At 45.7% G+C, this 25,961-nt stretch overlaps 2 protein-coding genes across 2 annotated transcripts in view; one reads left to right on the forward strand and one right to left on the reverse strand.

The window, feature by feature from the left end:
* Window positions 1–25,961, reverse strand: part of C12H2orf76 (chromosome 12 C2orf76 homolog) — a 447,011-nt gene that overhangs the window by 387,698 nt on the left and 33,352 nt on the right. The gene's annotated exons all lie outside the window — the stretch shown is intronic.
* On the forward strand, window positions 20,188–23,151 carry TMEM177 (transmembrane protein 177). The gene is made up of 2 exons (XM_050752718.1): window positions 20,188–20,250; window positions 21,864–23,151. Exons 1-2 carry the CDS (start codon window positions 20,192–20,194, stop codon window positions 22,819–22,821), a joined length of 1,017 nt encoding a protein of 338 aa, XP_050608675.1. The 5' UTR covers window positions 20,188–20,191; the 3' UTR covers window positions 22,822–23,151.

The raw sequence follows: 25,961 nt of genomic DNA on the forward strand, positions 1-25,961 counted from the left end.
CAAATTAATCCAAAAACTAGCATAAGACAAGAAATAACTAAGATCAGAGAAAATTTGAAGGAGATAGAGACACGAAAAACCCTCCAAAAAATCAATGAATCCGGTAACTGATTTTTTAAAAAAATTAAGAAAATAGATAGACCACTTCAGACTAACAAAGAAGAAAAGAGAGAAGAATCAAATAGACACAATAAAAAATGACAAAGGGGATATCACTGTTGGGAACAGGGCCCCCAGAATCTGGCCATAAACTGGCCCCAAATCTGGCCATAAACAAAATCTCTGCAGCACTGTGACATCTTCATAATGGCCATGACACCCACGCTGGAAGGCTGTGGGTTTACTGGAATGAGGGCAAGGAACACCTGGCCCACCCAGAGTGGAAAATCACTTAAAGGCATTCTTAAACCACAAACAATAGCATGAACCATCTGTGCCTTAAGGACGTGCTCCTGCTACAGATAACTAGCCCAACCCATCCCTTTATTTCAGCCCATCTCTTTGTTTCCCGTAAGGGATACTTTTAGTTAATCTAAAATCTATAGAAACTGTGCTAATGACTGGCTTGCTGTTAATAAATACATGGGTAAATCTCTCTTCGGGGCTCTCAGCTCTGAAGGCTGTGAGACCCCCGATTTCCCACTTCACACCTCTATACTTCTGTGTGTGTGTCTTTAATTCCTCTAGCACCGCTGGGTTAGGGTCTGTCTGATCAAGCTGGTCTCATTAAGTGGCGAACATTCGTGGGGGCTCGAATCCAGGTCGAAGGGTCCCCAGAGCAATGGTTGGAGAACGTGGAACTAGCTGGAGGATACCTGAGTACTCTTAAAGCAATCCCCGTGGTGAGTAAGAAGGGGAGCTCGGAAGCATCAGGCTAACAATGGGACAGGTGTGGGCTCTGGTTCATTCCACCTTGGAACTTTTTCACACTGATGATGAGGAGGAAGGAGAGTGTAACGAAGTAACAGAAGACGTTACAGAGCAGGTTTATTTGCCAGCTAAAGCTAAAGCGGCAAAGGAAGAAGAGGTTCATCCCTACCCTTCTGCACCCCCTCATTATTATTTTGAAGAAAAAGACTCTCCAGATCTTTCTTTTCTGGAGGACACTGGGTGAAAAGTAGTTGCCCCAGTGACTGTTCAAGCAGCACCTTGAGCAACCGCTCTTAGTTCTATTCAGGCAGCAATTCAGCAAGCTAGACGAGAGGGTGATTTAGAGGCTTGGCAGTTCCCTGTTACGATACACCCCCCAGATCAACAGGGAAATATTATAGCTACATTTGAGTCTTTTCCTTTTAAATTACTCAGAGAATTTAACATGGACCAGGTTCTCCTTTTGTAGTGGGACTGTTAAAGAATGTTGCTGTTTCCAGTCGAATGATACCTACTGACTGGGATGCTCTTACTCGAGCTTATCTAACTCCTGCTCAGTTTTTACAATTTAAAACTTGGTGGGCAGATGAAGCTTCCATTCAGGCTACTCGCAATGCCCAGGCCCAACCTCACATTAATATAACCGCAGATGAACTTTTGGGAGTTGGCGGCTGAGCTGGTTTAAATGCACAAGTGGTCATGCAGGATGATGCCACAGAACAGCTTAAAGGAGTGTGCATTAGAGCTTGAGGAAAAATCACTTCAGGTGGAGAACAATACCCTTCCTTTAGTGCTGTAAAACAGGGACCAAAAGAACCATATGTGGATTTTATAGCTCAGTTACAGGAGTCTCTTAAAAAGGCGATGCAGATTCAGCTGCTCAGGATATAGCATTGCAGTTATTAGCTTTCCACAATGCTAATCCCGATTGCCAGGCTGCTCTGTGACCTATCAGAGGGAAAAAACATTTAGTTGATTATATCAAGACCTGTGATGGTATAGGAGGTAATCTGCATAAAGCTACTTTGTTGGCACAGGCAATGGCAGGACTGAGAGTGGATGAAGGAAATACTCCATTTCCTGGAGCTTGTTTTAACTGTGGGAAGCATGGTCATACTAAAAAAGAATGTAGAAAAAAATCAGAGAGTCAGGCCGCCAGATAGGGGAAAAAAGAAAACTGCTGAGCCTGAAATATGTCCAAAATGTAAAAAAGGAAAACATTGGGCTAATCAGTGGCACTCTAAGTTTGATAAAGATGGGAACCCGATTTTGGGAAACACCATGAGGGGCCCAACCTGGGCCCCATTCTAAACCAGGGCATTTCCAGCTCAGGCCATTCCCTCAACCCTGTACAATGTCTGTCCCCCACCACGGCCGGTAGTGCTGCAGTAGATTTATGCTGCATGAAAGCTGCGAGCCTTCCGCCTGGGGAACCTCCACAAAAGGTCCCAACAGGAGTCTGGACCCTTGCCAGTGGGGATGATAGGATTACTTTTAGGAAGGTCTAGTTTAAATTTTAAAGGGGTACAAATACATACAGGAGTCATTGATTCAGATTATAATGGGGAAATTCAAATTGTTATATCTACTTCTGTTCCCTGGAAAGCAGAGCCAGGAGAGTGCATAGCACAGCTCCTGATTGTGCCATATGTGGGAACGGGAAAAAGTGAAATTAAACTAACAGGAGGATTTGGAAGCACAAATACATAAGGCAAAGCAGCTTATTGGGTAAATCAAATTACTGATAAACATCCTACCTGTGAAATAACTATTCAGGGAAAGAAATTTAAAGGTTTGGTAGATATAGGAGCGGACATTTCAATTATTTCTCTACAGCACTGGCTGTCTGCGTGGCCAATTCAACCCGCTCAATTTAACATAGTTGGAGTTGGTATAGCCTCTGAAGTATATCAAAGTAGCTATATTTTACATTGTGAAGGGCCCCATGGACAACCTGGGACTATTCAGCCAATTATAACTTCTGTACCTATAAATTTATGGGAGAGAGATTTAAACAACAGTGGGGAGTACAAGTTCTAATTCCAGAACAATTATATAGCCCTCAAAATCAACATATGATGCATGAAATGGGGTATGTCCCTGTTATGGGACTAGAAAAAAAATTGCAAGGTTTGAAAAAAACTGCTTCAAGTGGAAAGACAAAGTTCTCGCCAAAGATTAGGATATCATTTTTGATGGCGACCATTGTTAAGCCTCCAGAACCTACATCTTTAAAATGGTTAACAGATAAGCCAATTTGGATAGAACAATGGCCACTAAGTAAAGAGAAACTGGAGGCTTTAGAGGAATTAGTTACCGAACAATCAGAAAATGGGCACATAGCTCCAACATTTTCCCCTTGGAATTCTCCAGTTTTCGTAATTAAGAAAAAATCAGGTGAATGGAGAATGTTAACTGACTTAAGAGCCATCAATTCAGTTTTACAACCTATGGGAGCATTACAGCCAGGATTGCCTTCTCTTGCTATAATTCCAAAAAATTGGCCTTTAACAGTCATATATTTAAAAGACTGTTTCTTTACTATCCTCTTAGCTGAGCAAGACTGTGAACATTTTGCATTTACAATTCCTACAGTAAACAACCTGCAGCCTGTTAAGTGTTTTCATTGTTTTACAGATGGGTCTAGTAATGGTAAAACTTCTTATTTTATTCTGGCTCAAAAAGTAAGGTTTTCCAGACGCCCTATACTTCAGCTCAAAAAGTGGAGCTTGTAGCTGTAATTGAGGTATTGACTGCTTTTGATATGCCTATTAATGTAATTTCTGATTCTTCATACATGGTTCATTCCACACAGTTAATTGAAAATGCTCAGTTAAGATTTCATACAGATGAACAACTGATGACTTTATTTGCTCAATTGCAAATAGCAGTTAGGAGTAGAATACACCCTTTTTACATCAGCTCATACACCTCTTCCAGGACCTTTGACTGAAGGGAATCAAATGGCTGATCGCCTAGTTGCTAATGCAATATCTAATGCTAGACACTTTCACAATATAACCCATGTTAATGCCTCTGGTCTCAAAAGCAGATACAGCGTTACCTGGGAAGAAGCTAAAGCTATTATCCAGTGATGCCCAACTTGCCAAATGGTACATTCCTCATCTTTTACAGGAGGAGTTCATCCTCGAGGATTGGAACCTAATTCTCTTTGGCAAATGGATGTCACACATGTTCCCTGGTTTGGGAGACTAGCTTATGTACATGTATGTGTGGACACCTTTTCTCACTTTCTGTGGGCTACATGCCAATCAGGAGAGTCTTCTGCCTGTGTTAAACATCACCTTTTGCAGCGTTTTGCAGTGACAGGCATTCCAGCTTCTATTAAAACAGATAATGCCCCAGGATATACTAGCCAAGCTCTAGCTACATTTTTCTCTATGTGAAATATTAAACACATTACAGGTATCCCATACAATTCTCCAGGACAAGCCATAGTGGAAAGAATGAATCTCTCCCTAAAACAGCAGTTGCAAAAGCAGAGGGGGGGAAATAAAGAATATGGAACACCGCAGATGCAACTGAATCTAGCATTATTAACTTTAAATTTGTTGAGCCTGCCCAAAGGCCAGATGTTATCAGCAGCTGAACAGCATCTACAGATACCAGCTACAAAGACAGAAGCAGAACAACTGGTTTGGTGGAGAGATCAGATAACAAAAAGTTGGGAAACAGATAGAATAATAACTTGTGTTTCTCCAGGCCAAAATCAACAGCTGATTTGGATGCCATCAAGACACCTAAAACCTTATCAAGAGCCAGATGCTGAGGAAGAGATTCTAGGAGGATCCTGAGAACCCCCCGGTTGCAGCCATGTCAAGACTGACACTGAGGAGGACCCGAGCTGTCACAAGCAACACCTGTCGAACACAGCCACCCACCTGGGGACAGATCAAGAAGCTGTCACAGATCACGGAAGAAAACCTGAGGAAAGCGAGACAACCAGTCACAATGAGTAATTGAATGGAAGCATGATAACGGTGATCACCACTGCCATGAATATTCCTTCAACAAGGGCTGACACAGAGAGCAATTATACTTATTGGGCATATTTACCAATCCTGGCTGGTAATAATGCCTGGATGCAATCACTCTATGACACAGTTACACATGCTTTCTGATCTCAATATTTACCAAAATAAATTCTATAATTGAGGCATACCGCCCTCAAAAACCTATTTGTAAACAAAATCGAACCTGGCCAGAAAAAATGAACATACTTGTTTAGGAAGATTGCATTGCAGAACAGGTGGAGGTGCTGCACAACGTTTCGTATGGCATCATTATTAATTGGTCCCCTAAGGGGATGTTTAGCTTGAATTGCACCTCTCAGTCTGCATGCCATGGCCACAATATCTTCAGCTGATCTGAACAAAACAGTCAGATGGTAGAAATGATAAGAAGTATGGCAAGAGTTCCTATTATCTGGAACCATGGTGGTATAGTGGCACCTCAACCTCAAATGATATGGCCTGTTGTAGGAGTTAAACGTAAGGATTTGTGGAAACTATTAATGGCTCTTAATAAGATCAAAATTTGGGCTGGGCATGGTGGCTCATGCCTGTAATCCCAGCACTTTGGGAGGCCGAGGCAGGTGGATCATCTGAGGTCAGGAGTTCGAGACCAGCCCGACCAACATGGAGAAACCCCATCTCTACTAAAAATACAAAAAATTGGCTGGGCGTGGTGGCACATGCCTGTCATCCCAGCTACTCAGGAAGGCTGAAGCAGGAGAATCCAAGAGGCAGAGGTTACAGTGAACCAAGATTATACCACTGCACTCCAGCCTGGGCAACATGAGTGAAACTCGGTCTAAAAAAAGGAAAAAAAAAGATCAAAATTTGGGAAAGAATAAAAAAGCATCTAGAAGGACACTCTACAAACTTGTTTTTGGATATTGCAAAATTAAAAGAACAAATATTTAAAGCATCCCAGGCACACCTGACCTTAACGCCAGGAACTGGAGGGCTTGAAGGAGCTGCAGAGAGATTAGCAGCTAGCAACCCATTAAAATGGATAAAAACACTTGGAAGCTCTGTGATTTCAATGATGATTGTGCTTTTAATCTGTGTTGTTTGTCTTTGTATAGTCTGCAGATGCAGATCCTGACTCCTGCAAGAAATAGCTCATGGTGACAAAGCTGCCCTTGCTTTTATCACTTTGCAAATCAAAGAAGGGGAACATGTTGGGAACAGGCCCCCCAAAATCTGGCCATAAACTGTCCCCAAAACTGGCCATAAACAGAATCTCTGCAGCACTGTGACATGTTCATGATGGCCATAATGCCCACTCTGGAAGGCTGCGGGTTTACCAGAATGAGGGCAAGGAACACCTGGCCCACCCAGGGTGGAAAACCACTTAAAGGTGTTCTTACATGGCACAAGTATACATATGTAACAAATCTGCATGTTATGCACATGTACCCTAGAACTCAAAGTATAATAATAAATAAATAAATAAAATAAAAAAAATAAAAAGGTGTTCTTAAGCCACAAACAATAGCATGAGCGATCTGTGCCTTAAGGACATGCTCCTGCTGCAGATAACTAGCCCAGCCCATCCCATTATTTCAGCCCATCCCTTTGTTTCCCATGAGGGATATTTTTAGTTAATCTAAAATCTATAGAAACTGTGCTAATGACTGGCTTTCTGTTAATAAATACGTGGGTAAATCTCTGTTTGGGGCTTTCGGCTCTGAAGGTTGTGAGACCCCAATTTGCCACTTCGCACCTTTATATTTCTGTGTGTGTGTCTTTAATTCCTCCAATGCCGCTGGGTTAGGGTCTCCCCAACTGAGCTGGTCTCGGCATATCACCACTGACCCCACAGAAATACAAACTACCATCAGAGAATACTATAAACACCTCTATGCAAATAAACTAGAAAATCTAGAAGAAATGGATAAATTCCTGAACACATTCCCCCTCCCAACACCAGGAAGAAGTCGAATCCCTGAATAGAACAATAACAAGTTCTTAGTAGCCTACCAATCAAAAAAAGCCCAGGACCAAATGGATTCACAGCTGAATTCTACCAGAAATACAAAGAGGAGCTGGTACCGTCATTCCTTCTGAAACTATTCCAAACAATTGAAAAGGAGGGACTCCTCCATAACTCATTTTATGACGCCCGCATCATCCTGATACCAAAACCAGGGAAAGACACAACGAAAAAAGAAAACTTCATCCCTGATGAACATTGATGTGAAAATCCTCAGTGAAATACTGGCAAACCAAATCCAGCAACACATCAAAAAACTTATCTGCACAATCAAATCAGTTTCATCCCTGGGATGCAAGGCTGGTTCAACATACACAAATCAATAAACATAATACATCACATAAACAGAACCAAAGACAAAAACTCCATGATTATCTCAATAGATGCAGAAAAGGCCTTCGATAAAATTCAACATCCCTTCATGCTAAAAACTCTCAGTAAACTGGATATTAATGGAACATATCTCAAGATAATAAGAGCTATTTATGACAAACCCACAGCCAACATCATATTGAATGGGCAAAAGCTGGAAGCATTCCCTTTGAAAACCGGCACAAGGCCAGTTGCAGTGGTTCACGCCTGCAATCCCAACACTTTGGGAGGCCGAGGTGGGTGGATCACCTGAGGTCGGGAGTTCAAGACCAACCTGACCAACATGGAGAAACCCTGTCTCTACTAAAAATACAAAATTAGCCAGGCGTGGTGGCACATGCCTGTAATCCCAGCTACTCATGAGGCTGAGACAGGAGAATCACTTGAACTTGGGAGGCAGAGGTTGCAGTGAGCCAAGATTGTGCCATTGCACTCCAGCCTGGGCAACAAGAGTGAAACTCTGTCTCAAAAAGAAAGAAAGAAAACCAGAACATGACAAGGATGCCCTCTCTCACCACTCCTATTCAACATAGTATTGGAAGTTCTGGCCAGGGCAATCAAGCAAGAGAAAGAAATAAAGTATATTCAAATAGGAAGAGAGGAAGTCAAATTGCCTCTGTTTGCAGATGACATGATGTTATGTTTAGAAAACATCATCTCAGCCCCCAAACTCCTTAAACTGATAAGCAACTTCAGCAAAGTCTCAGGGTACAAAATCAATGTGTAAATATCACAAGCATTCCTTTACACCAACAATAGACAAGCAGAGAGCCAAATTGTGAATGAACTCCCATTCACAGTTGCTACAAAGAGAAGAAAATACCTAGGAATACAGCTAACAAGGGATGTGAAGGACTTCTTCAAGGAGAACTACAAACCACTGCTCAAGGAAATGAGAGGACACAAACAAATGGAAAAACATTCCATCCTCATGGGTAGGAAGAATCAATATGATAAAAATGATCATACCACCCAAAGTAATTTATAGATTTAATGTTATTCCCCATCCAACTACCACTGACATTCTTCACAGAATTAGAAAAAAACTATTTTAAATTTTATATGGAATCAAAGAAGACCCTGTATAGCCAAGACAATTCTAAGCAAAAAGAACAAAGCTGGAAGCATCACGCTACCTGACTTCAAACTATACTACAAGGGTACAGTAACCAAAACAGCATGGTACTAGTACCAAAACAGATATCTAAAAACCAGTGGAGCATAACAGAAACCTCAGAAATAACACCACATATCTACTACCATCAGATCTTTGATGAACCTGATAAAAACAAGCAACGGGGAAAGGATCGCCTATTCAGTAAATGATGTAGGAAAAACTGGCTAGCCATATGCAGAAGACTGAAACTGGACCCCTTCCTTACACCTTATACAAAAATTAATTCAAGATGGATTGAAGACTTAAATGTAAAACCCAAAAACCCTGGAAGAAAATCTAGGCAATACCATTCAGGACATAGGCATGGACAAAGACTTCATGATAAAAACACCAAAAGCAATTGCAACAAAAGCCGAAATTGACAAATGGGATCTAATTAAACTAAAGAGCTTCTACACAGCAAAAGAAACTATCATCACAGTGAACAGCTTACAGAATGGAAGAAAATGTTTACAATCTACCCATCTGACAAAGGTCTAATATCTAGAATTTACAAGGAACTTAAATTTACAGGAAATAAACAGCGCCATCAAAAAGTGGGCAAAGGATATGAACAGACACTTCTCAAAAGAAGACATTTATGCAGCCAACAAACATATGAAAAAAAGCTTAATATCACTTATCATCAGAGAAATGCAAATCAAAATCACAACGAGATACCATCTCACACCAATCAGAATGGAGATTATTAAAAGTCAGGAAACAATAGATGCTGACAAGACTGTGGAGAAATAGGAATGCTTTTACACTGTTAGTGGGAATGTAAATTAGTTCAACCATTGTGGAAGACAGTGTGGCGATTCTGCAGGGATATAGAACCAAAAATACCATTTGACCCAGCAATCCCATTACTGGGTATATACCCAAAGGAATGTAAATCATTCTGCTATAAAGACACATGCACAAGTATGTTTATTACAGCACCATTTACAACAGCAAAGACGTGGAACCAACTTAAATGCCCATCAATGATCGACTGAATTAAGAAAATGTGGTATGTATACACCATGGAATACTGTGCAGCCATAAAAAGGAATGAGATCATGTCCTGTGCAGGGACATGGATGAATCTGGAAGCCATCATCCTCAGCAAACTAACACAGGAACAGAAAACCAAATACTCCATGTTCTCACTCATAAGTGGGAGGTGAACAATGAGAACACATGGGCACAGAGAGGGGAACAACACACACCAGGCCTGTTGGGGGGTGGGGGGTGAGGGCGGGTTAATAGGTGCAGCAAACCACCATGACACATATACCTATGTAACAAATCTGCATGTTCTGCACATGTATCCCGTTTTTTGGGGTTTTTTAAGAAGAAATAATAATAATAATAAAGCCCTAGGAAAAGAGCTATGGGTGAGACAGCACCCCTAACCCCACCCCTGACTCCAAGCCATTGGAACAGCAAGTTTAGTCTACCCTGGGAGTGAGGTGCTGATGTGGTAGGGGCAGCCCTGGGTGAAATATGAAGGTGAAGTTTTAAAGCAGACAATGAGACTGAGTTTTAACCAAAATGAGACTGTCTTGGTAACTGATACTGACTAACAAATTACAGACTGCATCACTGAGGAAAGCTGCTAGTAAGCTGGACATCTGGCAGTTTACAGCAATCGCTGGAAAAATAAAGTCATTTCTCCAGTCAGATGAAGTTCACGGGAAAAATGTCATTTTATTTATCCCTTGATGAGTCGATTTTACTCAAACAATTCACACTACAGTCATCACCAGAATTCTCAGCTTCTAGTGTCAAAAAGATACTGAGGAATGATAACTGGTGGAAAAATAAGGACCAAGAGGGTGAAATGGAGGTACAGCGCAGGCCAGCAAGGAATCCAGGACTGGATTCAGTCTCTGAGGGTCACAATATAGAGCATGGCAGGTTGCAGTTAGTAAAAAGATGTTGTGTACTTGGCAATAAGAGAAACTGGTATCTCAGAGAAGACAAAAAAAAAATGAAAATCTTTATATATTTGAAAAGGTTTGAGTTATCAGTTGAGTTAAACTGAAAACAATGATATGATCCCTTGACATTTAAAAAATATATCTTGGGTTGGGCGCAGTGGCTCATGCCTGTAATCCCAGCCCTTTGGGAGGCCGAAGTGGGCGGATCATGAGGTCAGGAGTTTGAGACCAGCCTGGCCAATAGAGTGAAACCCCCATCTCTACTAAAAATATAAAAAATTAGCTGGGCATGGTAGCACATGCTTGTAGTCTCAGCTACTCAGGAGGCTGAGGGAGGAGAATTGCTTGAACCCAGGAGGCAGAGGTTGCAGTGAGCTGAGATTGTGCCACTGCACTCCAGCCTGGGTGACACAGCGAGACTCTGTCTCAAAAAAAAAAAAAAAATTATATATATATATATTTTCTGGGTCTGCCTCTCATGTGGCCTACTGTGCTGTGTCACTCACTCCCTACATCAAGTAAAGTGACCTCACATGTGCCCAAAGCACCCAGATTTTGGTCTCAAATGCAGTTCCCCAGTAAAAGGAACCAGGGTTCCTTGAAAAGTATCTGAGCAAGGATAATTTACATCTTAGAGCAAGGATAATTCAGATTGGTCTGAAGCATCAATTTGTTGCCGGAAAGAAAGTATGCTTCCAAAACTATCCAGGGCAGTTTTAAAGGCTAAAGAAGTCAGCTTAAAGGGACTCTCAGTCAGCAAAGCATGATGGTTTTTCACATTCAAAAGAAAACAATAGTTCTCTGCGGAGCCATATAAGGCATGTTAAAGGAAAAAAAAAAAGCAAAGGAAGAAGAAGAAAGGCATGTGCAAGATTTTAATGATGTTTACAGTTGATTGACTAAGCTGAACTACATGCATACTATATCCAAGTATTCAAGTTTTGGTCAGCTTCACAATTTCGTTATTGCAAATCAAGCAGTTGAAAGATTCATTGCAATCCTAGAATGGGGTCCAGAATCTTAACAGCTCTACCCAGGCAAAGAAAACTTGTGGAGGATCCTACTATAACAGAAAAGATAAATAGTCTTGGGTAGTCTAATTCTCCCTACAGATACACAGCCTAATAGACACCAGCTTATGATGAATCCCCTGGAAGCCTTTCTGGCCCCCTGTCCTGAGCGTAAGGACGCCCCAGCAGCTCAGCTTACTGCACCTCAGCATGAAGTGGCCTGAGATGATGGCTCTGTGACCTTGGGTTAGGACAGTATGTCTGTAACCCCAGCAAGAATAAAAGAAACTATTCAAATTTTCCATCGATACATTTATGCTGGTTAGGTTATCTGTAATAAGGAGTTCTGTAATCATTCCACTGTTACATATGTACTTCAGTTCTAAGATCTTTGAAACAGTTAAGAGAATCTTGCCTAGTGTGGTGGCTCACACTTGTAATCCCAGCACTTTGGGAGGCTGAGGCAGGCGGATCACTTGAGCCCAGAAGTCCAAGACCAGCCTGAGCAACATGGTGAAACCCCATCTCTACCAAAAAACAAAACAAAACAGAATGATTTAGCTGGGTATGGTGGCAGGTGTCTGTAGTCAGGAGGCTGTAGTGGAGGATCCCTGGAGCCAAGGAGGTCAAGGCTGTGGTGAACTGTCTTAGTGCCACTGCCCTCTATCTAGCCTGGGTGACCAAAAAAAAAAAAAAAAAAGAGAGAGAGAGAGAGAATCTTAACTGTTACATTTCTGTGTCTATTTTTTTGGATTTTTAAGAGTTGCTTAAAGGTTTAGGAAGATTTTACTTTTTAAATTTGAAACGCTACTATCTGTGGGAGACTTGATGGCTGATTTTATATGTCAACTTGACTGGGCCAGGAGACACCAACTTGACTGGGCCAGGAGACACCCAAGTATTTGGTTAAACGTTCTGAGTGTGACTGTGAGGGTGTTTTGAATTGGTAGACTGTGCAAAGCAGGTTGCCTTCCCCAGTGTGGGTGCACCTCCTCCAGTCCATTGAAGGCCAGAATAGAACCAAAGGCAGAGTGAGAAGGAATTCTCCTGCTCTGCCTGTCTTAGAACTGGGACATCACTCTTCTCCTGCCTTCTGACTCAGCCTCAGCCTTCGCTCTTCTGCCTTTTTAGCACTTTGGATTCAGACTGGAACTATATTCTCAGCCCTCTTGGGTCTCCAGCTTGCCAGCTGCAAATCTTGGGTCTTCTCAGTGTCCATAATTGCATGAGCCAATTCCTTATAATGTCTCTTTAAATAAACATTCACACGCGTGCGCACACACACACGCACATGTGCATGCACACATATTCTATTGGTTCTGTTTCTCTGGAGAACCCTGACTACAGCAGGTTAGCATATTTAAGATAATCAGCTAAATTAAATTTGAAAGTGTGGTTTGAAATGTCTAAGGAAATTTGATCAATTAAGTAGAGAAGTGATACAGTATAATTAAGAAAGATTTAATCTGTAAACCCTAGGAATTAACTGAATGTGAATCAAGGAACAAGTAGAAAAAAATTCTTATTTTTATACAAAAATTACTGGGCTTGTGAATAAGATGACAATATTTGTAAATTGACATTTTAGGTTTAAGAGACATAGGGTATTCAAACTTACTGCTTCAATACAGTAGTGAAAATGTTAGTAACTCTTAAGTATTCCTTTTATGTCCAAAAGCCCCTGAGAAATTTTTTAAACTCATCTTATGCCCTGTCAACCATGATTTCCTGGGGGCTTATCCATGTATTCATTTCCTGTTTATCCCCTAATCTAGCCCCAGTCACTCGCCCTTGCGGGCCTCCCAGGGTCGCTTCACTGTGACTTTGGAAGGCTTGGTCCATCATGTGTAAACCCCCGCCCCACCTCCCCTCGTTCGCTTGCTCTCTCCAAAGCTTGGCTGTCTTTGCTGAGGACACCATAGCCCTGTCCACTGAAGTCACTTTCTTCCCCATGTTCCCCTGAGATCAGGGCAGAATGGGTGTCCCCTTTTCTCCCCACAGACCCGTTCCTCCTATACATACCCCTGCTCCTTTGAAACGCATGCCACCAGACCATTCCAGTACCCTCCATCCTTGCTGCTATCTACCAGCTCCCTGGTCGCTTCCTCTCATTCTTGTATTGTTTCAGTGCTATGATGTGATCCCTGATTCTTTACCACTCCCCCTTTCCCCAGTGGCCAATGCCAAAATACTGGCAAACCGAATCCAGCAGCACATCAAAAAGCTTATCCACCATGATCAAGTGGGCTTCATCCCTGGGATGCAAGGCTGGTTCAACATACACAAATCAATAAACGTAATCCAGCATATAAACGAACCAAAGACAAAAACCACATGATTATCTCAATAGATGCAGAAAAGGCCTTTGAGAAAATTCAACAGCCCTTCATGCTAAAAACTCTCAATAAATTCGGTATTGATGGAACGTATCTCAAAATAATAAGAGCCATTTATGACAAACCCACAGCCAATATCATATTGAATGGGCAAAAGCTGGAAGCATTCCCCTTGAAAACTGGCACAGGACAGGGATGCCCTCTCTCACCACTCCTATTCAACATAGTGTTGGAAGTTCTGGCCGGGGCAATCAGGCAAAAGAATAGTTTATTACCTGCAGGTCCTGAGAGGAGGGAGGCATGCCGTGGCACACAGAGCCACATGGGGAAACACCAGGTCAGTCAGGAGAGAAGCAGAAGGAGCTGGGGGAAGGCATGGCCCAGAGGCTTCATTGTGGTTTTTGGAAGGAACAGGCAAGGCAAGGTAGTCACACTGAAGCAAGTGTAGGATTGGATAGTTAAGATACTTTCAGTGGGCTCTGGAGTATAGGGGTATTCTCCAGTTGTCCAGTACCTAATCCTGGGGATATTTAGAGACAGCAGAAATACTGACTTGGAGTGTGAAAACTAAATAAAAGAGGTGGTTGGGGTATGGCTGCGGATTGGTTGGTTTGCATATGAAAGGCGTGCTCATGGGAGAGTCATGTGCCATCACTAGGAACTAGCTAACTCTGGGAGGGGCAGTCTTTCCAGGATTAGCAAGGCCTCCCAGATGTCAAAGCTTCATAAAATACAGAAAGTAAAAATGATTCATATACCCCCTCAACTCTTCATCATCTTCTCTTCCGTCCCACCTCAGCTCCTACAGACATGCCCTTGACCTTGTTATCACCAATATCGATACCACCTCTGAAAGATCCATTTCAAGATTCACACCCACCCTGTACTCATCTCCTTATACTTCTACCTGGCTTACTATGGTGACCCCATTAGAACATTCCTTACGTTCCACCAGGCCAATGATCTCGCTATCTCTTCCTTCTGCAAAGTGTCTGGGAACAAAGCACTTAGGAGCAGCACAGGGCACATGGTGTGTAACGTTTAGGTGTTAAGTAAAATAGACACCCCAGAGGCCCTCACTTTCCTCCCCCCTGGCTGAGTTCATGGTCAATCACTATGTCATCACTTTTTTGCAAACATCCTCACCAACTTTGCCCCTTTCTCTCCACTTTGTACTTGACTGGCAAACCCAGCTCTAATTAAACCCAACTATCCAACTACTTATTCCTGTACCTGAGCACCCCAACATTGTTGGAAAGAATCACATAACCATACTAACTTGTCTCACGTTGTGGTTTTGTCCCAGATCTCACATGGGCACTCAACAGTACACAACAATCATTTCATTTTCCTGGTAGAAAGGTCTTTCTTTCTCCTCACCTAGAAATTTACATCTCTTCAACCTTCACCACTCCCTCCCGACTCCAGCCCCACTGCACTTTCAGCTGATGACCTCACTCCATAGATCACTGGGAAAAAGAAGCAGCATCCAATAAGGACAACCTCTCTTCCCAGCACGACTTCACCAGCCTGGGCCCATTGGCCATAGCTTCCCTCCCGTTCCAGTGAGGAGGTGCTCCTGACCCACCTCCTCCTCCCTACCCCGGACTCATCCCCTCTCGCCTCTCACTTACCCACGGAGAACCTTCCTGGTCCCTCTCTCTGGCAACAAACAAGACAAACAAAGCCCTCTTTGCACCCCGTGTGCACCTTGAGCCATCAGCCCATCTTTATGCCTCTTCACAGCCAGAAGAGTTGTCTGTATTCCTCACTGTCCATTCTCTCTTCAACCATTCAAACATTCCTGCTCACCTCTCCACAGATCAGCTCTCGTCGAGGTCACCAATGACCTGCCATTGCCATTAGAATAATTGCTTACAAGACAGTGGCAGTCCAGCCCCTGCCCAACTCCCCGAAGTCCCCTCCCACCTTCCCCTCAGGCTTCCCTCTAGTCCAGCCACACTGGACTTACTGCCCCCTGGGCCCACAATCCCATGCCTGCCCTTGGGCCTTGGACCTGGCCATTTCCTCTGCTGAGGACATTTTCCACACATACAGCCCTCTCATGCTTCCCCTCACTCAGGTCTCAGCATAGACATCCCCTCTTCAGAGAGGCCTTCCCTTACCACCTTAGCTAAGAACCCCCTACGCTACCTTTTTTTTTTTTTTTTTTTAACTCTGTTAAGATAAGGCTTTATCCCTGCCAGGCACAGTGGCTCACACCTCTAATTCCAGCACTTTGGGAGACTGAGGTGGGTGGGTCTCCTAAGGTCAGGAGTTTGAGACCAACCTGGCCAACATGGTGAAACCCTGTCTCTACTAACAATACAAAAATTAGCCAGGTGTGGTGATGCTCACCTATAATCCCAGCTACTTGGGAGGCTGAGGCAGGAGAATCGCTTGAACTGGGGAGGTGGAAACTTCAGTGAGCCGAGATCGCACCACTGCACTCCAGCCTGGGTAACAGGGTGAGACCCTGCCTCAAAAAAAAAAAAGATAAGACTTTATCCCTAATGGAAAATATCTTATTTCCTTATATTTGCAAGCACTGAATAAATACAAAATACAAAATAAACGAATGAGCAAACCCTTGTTGAAAGTTTGGCCAAACCCACAAGTATCAGAGAGGAGGGGGCAAGAAGTCAGACTCCAGCTAGCAGAGCCAGGGCCTGTGTGTGGGTTCTGCCGCTAAGATGCCTGGCTGGCTGGCAGCCCAGGAGCACCATTTATGGGCACATTTGTGGGCCTGGCTCACAACCCCCGCAGTGCACTCCTGGGTGCTGTCCCCAGCCAGGGCCACCTGGCAGGGGGAAGACAGGGGCTCTACAGCAGGAGCAGGCCCCAGCCAGCCCCAGACCTAGAGTAGGACATTCCTGAAAAGAAGAATCCCAGCAGAGGAGAAGGGACAAGAGATCTGTCACAGCCATTCCTGAATCCCGACAAACAGCAGCAGCGAAGTGCTGCCTCCCACCCAGCTGGCAGCCTCGCAGACAGACAGCAGCCGGGCAGCCTGTGCCGACGGGGATGGACAATGGACATTCGCAACAGTCTGGCCTCACCTAGGGGGTTGTAAGGAGGTTTGGGAACCATATAAGCCTCAGCTCTGACAGCCTGCCTCCTAAACCTAAAGTCGCCTAAGGTGCTTCCCTCTGGGGCCTTGCCCGTTTTGTTGTGGCTGCTTCTTTCTCAATGCCATCCACTCTGGCACTCAGGAGAGGATCTCGCTGAGAGCTGGGAGTGGACCAGCTCTCACCTCACCAATCTCTACAGGAAAAGCGCCCCAACCTGCCCCTTTGACCAGCCATAAATTCCAAAGAGTCTTCTAGAGTTCAGATACCAGGGAACCTCCCTGTGGAGAAGTGGCCGTTACCTCCTTTGTGGCCCTACCAGAGGGAAGAGGGGAGGACTGTTTGCTCCCAGGGGTTTGTGTGTCTATTGATCAGGGAGCTACTGAGGGCCGTGGCTTTTTCTTATTGGTGTTTTGCCCCCATCACTTGGCACAGGGTAGGAGCTGAATGAATAAGCGGAAGAACTCATAAATGGGAGCGTTTCAGCTATCCAGAAGGTGATGAGGGAGGAGCTGTTGGAGATGGTTGTACCCGCAAGCACATGATGCAGACAATCACACACTCTGATTGGGAAGCCCAGCCTCAGGCGAAACACCTGCCTACCCCACAGGTTCTCACTCCTGACTCCTGCTTTAGTTGAACAATTGATAAATGTTCTATCAGCTCTGCAGTAGGATTGGCCAACCTACATATATGTGCACTTTTTAAATTGAGATAAAATTCACGTTACATAAAATTTACCATTTTAACCATTTTAAAGGGTAAAAATTCATGGATTTTAGTATATTCACAATGTTATGCAACCATCACTACTATCTAATACCCAAACATTTCATCACTGCAAAAAGAAACCCTGTACCTGTTAGCAGTCACTCCCCATTACCCCTCCCTCATCTCTTAGCAACCACTAACCTGGTCTCTGTCTCAGTGGATTTGCCTATTCCGGACATTTTATATAAATGGAATGATACAGGCTTTGTCCTTTTGTGTCTGGTGTCTTTCACTTAGCATAATGTTTATAAGGTCATCCATGTTGTAGTATGGCTCAGTATTTATTCTTTTTTATGACTATTATTCCATTGCATGAACTATGCCATAATTTGTTTATCCATTCATCAGTCGATGGACATTTTGGTTTCTACATTTTCACTAGTGTGAATAGCGTTGCTATGAACATTTAGGTACAAGTATTTGTTTGAGTGCCTGTTTTCAGTTATTTTGGGTATATTCTAGGAGTGGTTAGCTGATTTACATGGTAATTCTAAGTTTAACTTTTTTAAAAAAATTATTATTATTATTATTTCTTAGAAAATAGGGTCTCACTATGTTGCCCAGGCTGGCCTTGAACTCTTGGCCTCAAGCAATCCGCCTCAGCCTTCTAAGTAGCTGGGACTACAGGCACAGGCCACTGAGCCTAGCTAAGCTTAAGTTTAACTTTTTGAGGAACTTCTAAACTGTTTTTCTACAGTGGCTGCACCATTTTACATTCCCACCAGCAATGTACGAGGGTTTCAGTTTCTCCACATCGTCTCCAACACTGATTATTTTCTAGGTTTTTTTTTTGTTATAAAAATCCAGTGGTTGTGAATAGTATCTCATTGTGGTGATTTGCATTTCCCTAGCGACTGATACTATTGAGCACATTTTTACGTGCTTTTTGGCATATATTTGTATATATTTTCTGAGAAATGTCTACTCAAGTCATTTGCCCATTTATTAAATGGCTTGTTGTTGTTGAGTTGCTAAGAGTTCTTTATATATTCTGGATACTATACCCTTATCAGATCTATGATTTGTAAATATGTTCTCCTATTGTGAATTGTCTTTCTACTTTTCCTGATAGTATTTTTCCTGCACAAAAATTTTTCATTTTGATGGAGTCCAACTGGCCAGCCTACTTTAAAAAATGTTTTTAAACTTTTTATTATGGAAATGTCCAAACATACACAAAAGTAGAGAGCATGGTATAATGAAGATCCCTGAACCTGTCATGCAGCTCACGATAACTCTTTGTCAACGTTGTTTCATCTGTGCTCCTGTTTTGTTTTTGTTTTTGTTTTTGTTTGGGTTTGGTTTCGTTGGAATATTTTGAATCAAATAGTAGACATTGTGTCATTTCACCTGTAAATACTTCAGTATGCATCTCTAGTAAGAATTTTTTGGTTTATGTAAACTCCATGTCATCATCCCATCTGATGAAATAAGCAATAATTTATTAATATAATCTGATATTCAAATCCATATTCAAATTTCTCCAGGGTGTCTTTGTTTGTTTGTTTGTTCATTTGTTTGTTTGAGACAAACAAATGCCATTGATTTGTTGGATAAACCACGTCATTTGCCCTGTAGAATGTCCCACATTCTGGCTTTGGCTGAGATCACATTGCACTATTTACATACAAACAACTGAGCAGCCAAAGTTGGGGGGTCTCAGAACAGACTTTAATAATAATAGCTAATGGCTAGGCGGCACAAACCGTGAGGCACAGGATACATATACACCAACTCATTATCACACAGCTAGTAATGGTTGGAGCCAGGTTTTAAACCTGGGCAGTCTGGTTTCCTTCTGTAAAGGATTGGGCATGGCTGTGTTCCAATAAAACTTTATTTACAAAAGCAGATGCAGAGCTGGATTTGGTGCACAGACCAGCTGATCCCTCATCTACCTCACAGAGAGGCTGGAAAGGAGAAATGACAGATGGGACTCTGCTCTGTGGACTGTACAGTGTGAAGCACCCGGGAGGAGTTTGGGGGCAGCGAACATGGTAATAAACATAAAGCTCAGAGCTCCCCGCCGAGGGTGAGCGCTTCCAGACGGGAAAGTACACGGGCCGGCCAGTCAGATGGGCATGGGCTCTGATGGGGGCTCTGCCATAGGCCGCCTGGTGACCCACGCGGGGCTGCCGTTCCTTCGGGGGTTCAAGGCATGATCAAAGACACCTTTTGTGTGTGTGTGTGTGTGTGTGTGTGTGTGTGTGTGTGTGTGTGTGTGACGGAGTCTCGCTCTGTCGCCCAGAATGGAGTGCAGTGGCGTATTCTCGGCTCACTGCAACCTCTGCCTCCCAGGTTCAAGCGATTCTCCTGCCTCAGCCTCCCCAGCAGCTGGAAGGAACTACATGCGTGAGCCACCACGCCCAGCTAATTTTTGTATTAATCAAAGACGCGTTTCAACGCAGAGGAGAAAGGGCTTGCGGACCCACCCCAAGGTGCACAGTTAGGGGAGGAGCCTCTGCTGCGGCCGGAGCCACTCACGGGGATCCCCTTGAGCCCCCCGCAGGCCCGCCCCCAAGAGTCCCGCCCCCAGACCTCTCTTGGTCCCCGCCCCCAGACCCGTCGAGCGAGCTCCGCCCCCTGAAGTCCCCGCCGCAAGGCCCCGGGCCGGCGAGCTCCGCCTCCCGAAGTCCCCGCCCCCAGATCCCGGGCCGGCATGCTTTGCGGCCGCCTTGCCGCGCGCACATTTAGGCGTTCCGGGCTGCAGCAGAGAAGGTGAGCGCACTGGCAAGCGGGAGGGACCATTTTCCGGCCTGATGCGACCCGGAAGCGCGTTTAGACTACGGAGTAGCCTAGGGGGCCCAGGGTGGAAGCGTAGCGAGGACCTCTCTGCGGGGCTCCTGCAGCCCCTCCTCGCCCAGTCACGGGCGGGCTGCTTGGTACAGTCTCCTAGGCCGACGCCGCAACGCAGTGGTCCTAGGGACGTTGGACTTTGACCCGGACCCTTCCTTTCTTAGCCTCATTTTCCACATGGGAAAAAAAAAAAGCCCGAATGATAATGATTCTTATAGGAGTTCTTGATTAAGATAGGCCAAGCTGTACTCTGCGTTTTTGTTTGCGGCAACTCATTCGTTGCTTATTAAGCACTTTTCACGGACATGGAATACAGTAAGTTTCAATCAAAGTTAAATAATTGTGAATTTTTACTGACATATTCAAGGATGAAAGGATAAGATGCCCGGGGATGTTTCAAAATAAACCAGTTGGACGGAGGCGTGAGTGGAAAGAGAAATGAAACAAGATTGGCCATGAGTTGATGGGATTGAAGTTGATGGATGTGCTATTTTGTCTACTTTGGTATATGTTTGTAATTTAGCATAACGAGTTTTCTAAAACAAAAAGTTTGCTGTGAACACGTGACAGCGTGTGCTCAAATACTATGCCAGTGTTAGTCTGCTAGAGCTGCCATGCCAAAGTACCACAGACTGGGTGGCCCAACCAGCAGAAATTTATCCTCTGGGAATTGTGGAGGCTGGAAGTTCAAGACCAAGATGTTAACTGGATTGGTGTCTTCTGAGACCTCCCTTCTTGGCTTGTAGGTGGTAGCCTTTTCCCTGGATCCTCACGTCGTCTTCCTGCTGTGCCTGTTTGCATCCTAATCTCTTCTTATAAGTACGCCAGTCAAATTGGATTAGGATCCATATTGATGGCCTCATTTTATCTTAATTACCTCCTTAAAGACCCTGTCTCCAAATACAGCCACAGTCTGAGGTACTGGGGATTAGGACTTGAATATATGAATTGGGGAGGAGGAGACACAGTTCAGCCCATAACACTGTCACTTTACTAGCTTAGGATTTTGGCCAGTTGTTTTCGCAGCTTTGAAATAGGGGTAGCTGTAGTAATTGGTCATGGGGTTGTGAGGGTTCAATTGTTAGAGTGCTCAGAACTGAGTCTAGCATATAGTAAGCGCTCAATAAATTGAACACGTTTTTCTTATAAATTAGTAATCATAGGGCTTTCGCATGGGATGAGTGGGATGAGGCGATTTGAATGCTGTGCCCAGCGATGGGAATAAAAGTCATTACAGCCATTATAAGGAATACCTGTTTCTGAGCCAGACGCTAAATATCTTATATATGTTTATTCATGTGCTCATCACAGCCACCCTAGAGGTGGGCTATTACGACACACCTGTTTGGCAGATGGGGAAATGATGCACAGAGATGGGGCTGGGATTTGAACGCAGGCGCTCTGGCTCTAGAGCCCACGCTCTTCACCACTATACTGTGTTACTTCTGTTTTAAAAGGTGGTGTGACCCCTGGAGGATGTTCAGTCTGCAGGCTGACCCGGGGAAACTGGCTGACTTCTCTTTTTCTTGACCCAGATTGTCCACGGTGACCACACTCATGGCAGGTCCCCTGTGGCGGACTGCAGCATTTGTGCAGAGACACAGGACAGGCCTTTTGGTGGGTTCCTGTGCAGGCCTGTTTGGAGTTCAAATGTCATACCACCTCTTCCCGGATCCCGTGGTCCAATGGCTCTACCAGTACTGGGCTCAGGGCCAGCCAGCCCCGCTCCCTCCACAGCTGCAGAGCCTCTTCCAAGAGGTGCTACAGGACATAGGTGTTCCTTCAGGCCATTGCTACAAGCCCTTCACCACCTTCACCTTCCAGCCTGTGAGTGCAGGCTTCCCCAGGCTCCCTGCTGGGGCTGTGGTGGGCATCCCTGCCAGTTTCTTGGGGGACCTAGTGATCAGCCCTGACCATCCCAGGGTCATACATGGGCAAAGAGTGGACTGGCGGAGCCCAGCAGGAGCCCGGCTGAGAGCTGCCCTGACCCTGTCCCATGAAGCCCAGAAGTTCGCCTTGGCCAGGGAAGTGGTGTACCTGGAAAGCAATACCACTGCCCTGCAGGCCCTGCTGGCCCCAGCTTGCCTGGCAGGGACCTGGGCACTGGGCGTGGGTACCAAGTACACCCTGGGGCTCTATGGAGGCCCCATGAATTTACGGGCTGCCTTCAACTTGGTGGCAGCAGTGGCAGGCTTTGTGGTCTACGCCTTCTCCAAGGATTCTCTCACTCACGCCGTGGAGTCCTGGCTGGACCGCCGCACGGCCTCCCTCTCTGCAGCCTATGTCTGCGGTGGAGTGGAGTTCTATGAGAAGCTTCTGTCGGGCAATCTGGCCCTGCGCAGTCTCTTGGGCAAGGAGGGGGAGAAGCTGTATACACCCAGCGGGAACATCGTCCCCAGACACTGGTTCCGCATCAAACATTTACCCTACACCACCCGCCGGGACTCTCTGCTGCACATGTGGAGGATGATGCTCAACCCGGGCCGCTCCTGATGAGCTCATCACAAGGACACTTCCAGCTTGTGCAGACACCACCCTGCCACTGAGTCTGCAGGGCCCTGTTGGAGCCTTTGGATCTATAGCTCAAGGCCAGAAAAATCACAGGCTTTGGAATTAAATAGCTTAGATTCTACTGTAATCACTACTTAATGCACTCAGGGACTATGAGGGACTATTCAGGGACTATGAATCTGAGCCTTCGTTTCTTGAACTGAAAAGCGGAGATGATGTAAACTACCTTGCAAGATTGTGGAGTTGGGTGAGGTCATGAACATAAGGGCCTGGCGCAAAGGATGCGCTGTAAATAAACAGACATCCCTCCTTCTTGGTCTCCTTTTTTTTTTTTTTTTTGAGAGAGCATCACACTCTGTTGCCCAGGATGGACTGCAGTGATGATCATAGCTCACTGCACTGCAGCCTCAAACTCCTGGGCTCAAGTGATCCACCCTCCTCAGGCTCTCAAAGTGCTGGATTTACAGGCATGAGCCTCCTCACCCAGCCTCCTTCTTGGTCTTAAATGCCACCCGGTTGTGGGAGTCAGGCCACACCTCACCACCAGGGGTACTTACAGTTATGTGAAGACTTTCCTACAGTGAAGAACCACCGCTCAATTTAAGTGGTGGTCAAATCCCAATTTTCCTCCACTCTGGTAGAGGTTAAAAGACTAGAGAGGCCAAGAGGAGAAGTTAGTGTGGGTCCGAGAGACTGTTTTAAGTCGAGGGTGCCTTAAGAGTGTTGTCAATCAAGGTCCCGTGGATGCAGAGGGCACACTCAGGGAGAGGGAGACCAGCAAGGGATACAGGGCGCCAGGAGAGCCCCAGACCTGAGGGGAGGGGAGGTGTCCGGAACTCCGAGACCTGTGGCATGGGAGACTTGGCAAGAGCTTCACTCCAAGGTAGAGGAAGGAACAAACCATTGTAAAACTGAGGCCCTGCGGGGAGGGAGCCCACTGGTGCGATCCAGAGCTGTCAGCCTCCCCAGGCACTGCGTGGCCAGGGCTTGGAGAGAAGAGGCAGCAAGCGGGGGGTGAGCTTGGCTCATAGGGGTCAGCGAGGAAAGCAGAGGGGTGGAGGTGGGCAGTGGGTCAGGCCTGGTCGCACTTGGGACCCAGGGAAGACTGCAACCCCACCCTGCTTATTTCCCTTGAGCCCTTTGGTGGTGGATGGAGCTGGCCCCCTGGGTTAGATCCTTGGACAGGGGACCAGAGCAGGGCAAGGTGAGGAGAGTTGTGATCAGGGAGCCAGACCCAATTTGGCTTCATGACATCTTTTAGTTGGAGATTATGTTTTCCATGGGAAAGTATTTGAACACAGTGGTGGCAGTTCCTGGCAGGAGACCTCAAGAGGAGAGTGAGTCAGGGGGCCGCAGAATGCAGTGGGAATGGCACACCTCCCTGCTGGGGCCCTCACTGGGCTGGAGCTCAGTGTGCTGTGTCAGCTCCTGGGTCCCCACACTGGACCTGAACAGGCTGAGTTCCTGAGGGCAGCACATCCTTGCTCATTCCCCAGGCCCTGGTACCTAGGGCGGCATTGGGCATGGGCTTGGAGTACATACATGGATGGATGAGGCAGTGGCTTGCTGAACCAATCTTCACTCAGGGACACGCCATTTCACGGGGTCCCTTGGGGTGTCACCCACCTGCTGCTGCTGTACTTAAAGGGCCACAAGGCCATGTGGGGCCACCTCATTCCTGAGCAGTACGGTTTGGGACCTGGCTTTGATGGGCCTCCACCTTCTCACTACTCCCACCCCCAGCCCGTCTGCTCTCAGTACTGCAAGAGCCATGGTGGCTTCAGGCATTCCTGCTGATCTGCCTGAACAGTCAGCGAAGGCAGCCCCACGGTGGGGAGAAATGGCTGCTTGCTCAGCTCCCTCTGTTCCGAGTCACAGACCTTGTCTCCACTCATGGGCTGTTCCCAGTCCTCACACAACGCTTACATGCCGCCCTCCAACCTTGGTGCATACGTCCTCTAGCCGTGTATGTGTGTGTGTGTGTGTGTATGTGCCTGTGCGTGTATGTGTGCGCGCACATTGCTCCGCCTTGCTGCCCGCTGCGCATCCTCAAATCCTCCACAGCCTGGCTCAGGCCCCCTCAGGCTTTCCCACTGAGAGCACCCCTGGCAGATTGGCTGAGCTCCGTGTCCCTTCTTCCCCCTCCCAGCCTCCCACTGCATGACTCACCCAGCGCCAGCCTTGGTGCTTTCCCTCCCAGTGGCTCTCGGCTCCGTCCCCTTTTCTTCATCTCCACGGGGCCTCATGACTCTTGTCCCAGTTCTCCCAGCTCCTGAAGTGCAGGTGTGACTGGGTGACTCTCCTGCCTAAAGCCCTTTAGGAACATCCCCATGCTTTCTGGCAGAAACCACATCTCCTGCCCATCCCGTGTCCCACTTCCCCTTGCTCTGGATCCTTGCCTCACTGCAGTTTGGTTCCTGAACTCCTCTCCCCTCCTCCCCACACAACCTTCATGTTCGCTGTGTCCTTGGTCTGGGCTGCTATCTCCCAGCCTGCCTGGCGCTCAGTTATTTAGTGTTCCTCCTACTGGAATGCCCAGGGGGACCTGTTCACTGACACGTTGCTTCTCCCACGGAAGCCTCCCTGTCTCATGTCAGATGCCTGTTTGTGCACTGTCATACCCCCAATACCTCTTCCTCGCCCTACTGCTAACTAATTAAGTTACCATGGAGCTAGCGGCTTAGCATCTCCTCCACTGACATGTAAAATCTGCAATGGCGGGATTGTGTATCTTGTTTACAGCTCTGAACTGAGGCTCTCCATAATGTTTATTTTTTGCAGTTTCAGTAACTAGAAGCAATATTTTTTCATAAATGAACAGGGCCCTAAGCTATAACAGACACAGCCGTGGCTTCCTAAAAGCCTCTGACCAATTACAGCAAGGCTGGCTCCATTCCCTTTATACGGCCGTTCTGAATCCTATCTGACCCTGTCCTGTCTTCCCACCTTGAGACTTGCCAAGGACAGGGCCTGGCCCTAGTCATCCATGATTGCTGACATCAGTGGGGAAACCAGGACACTTCTGGGTCACTTCCTATAGGGCACCGATTGCTACCTAGGGCACCAGGGACCCTGGCTTTAGGAGGATTTTTTTTAATAATATTGCGTCCCTACACACAGGT

The sequence above is a fragment of the Macaca thibetana genome, chromosome 12 (genome assembly GCF_024542745.1).
Source record: "Macaca thibetana thibetana isolate TM-01 chromosome 12, ASM2454274v1, whole genome shotgun sequence".
Taxonomy (NCBI): domain Eukaryota; kingdom Metazoa; phylum Chordata; class Mammalia; order Primates; family Cercopithecidae; genus Macaca; species Macaca thibetana.

Excerpts from the sequence above, each read along its gene's own strand:
- TMEM177 (XM_050752718.1), top strand. The coding sequence starts at position 20,192 with ATGCTTTGCGGCCGCCTTGCCGCGCGCACATTTAGGCGTTCCGGGCTG. Across the intron at positions 20,251-21,863 it reads TCCGGGCTGCAGCAGAGAAG|ATTGTCCACGGTGACCACAC; the intron begins GTGAGCGCACTG and ends TTCTTGACCCAG.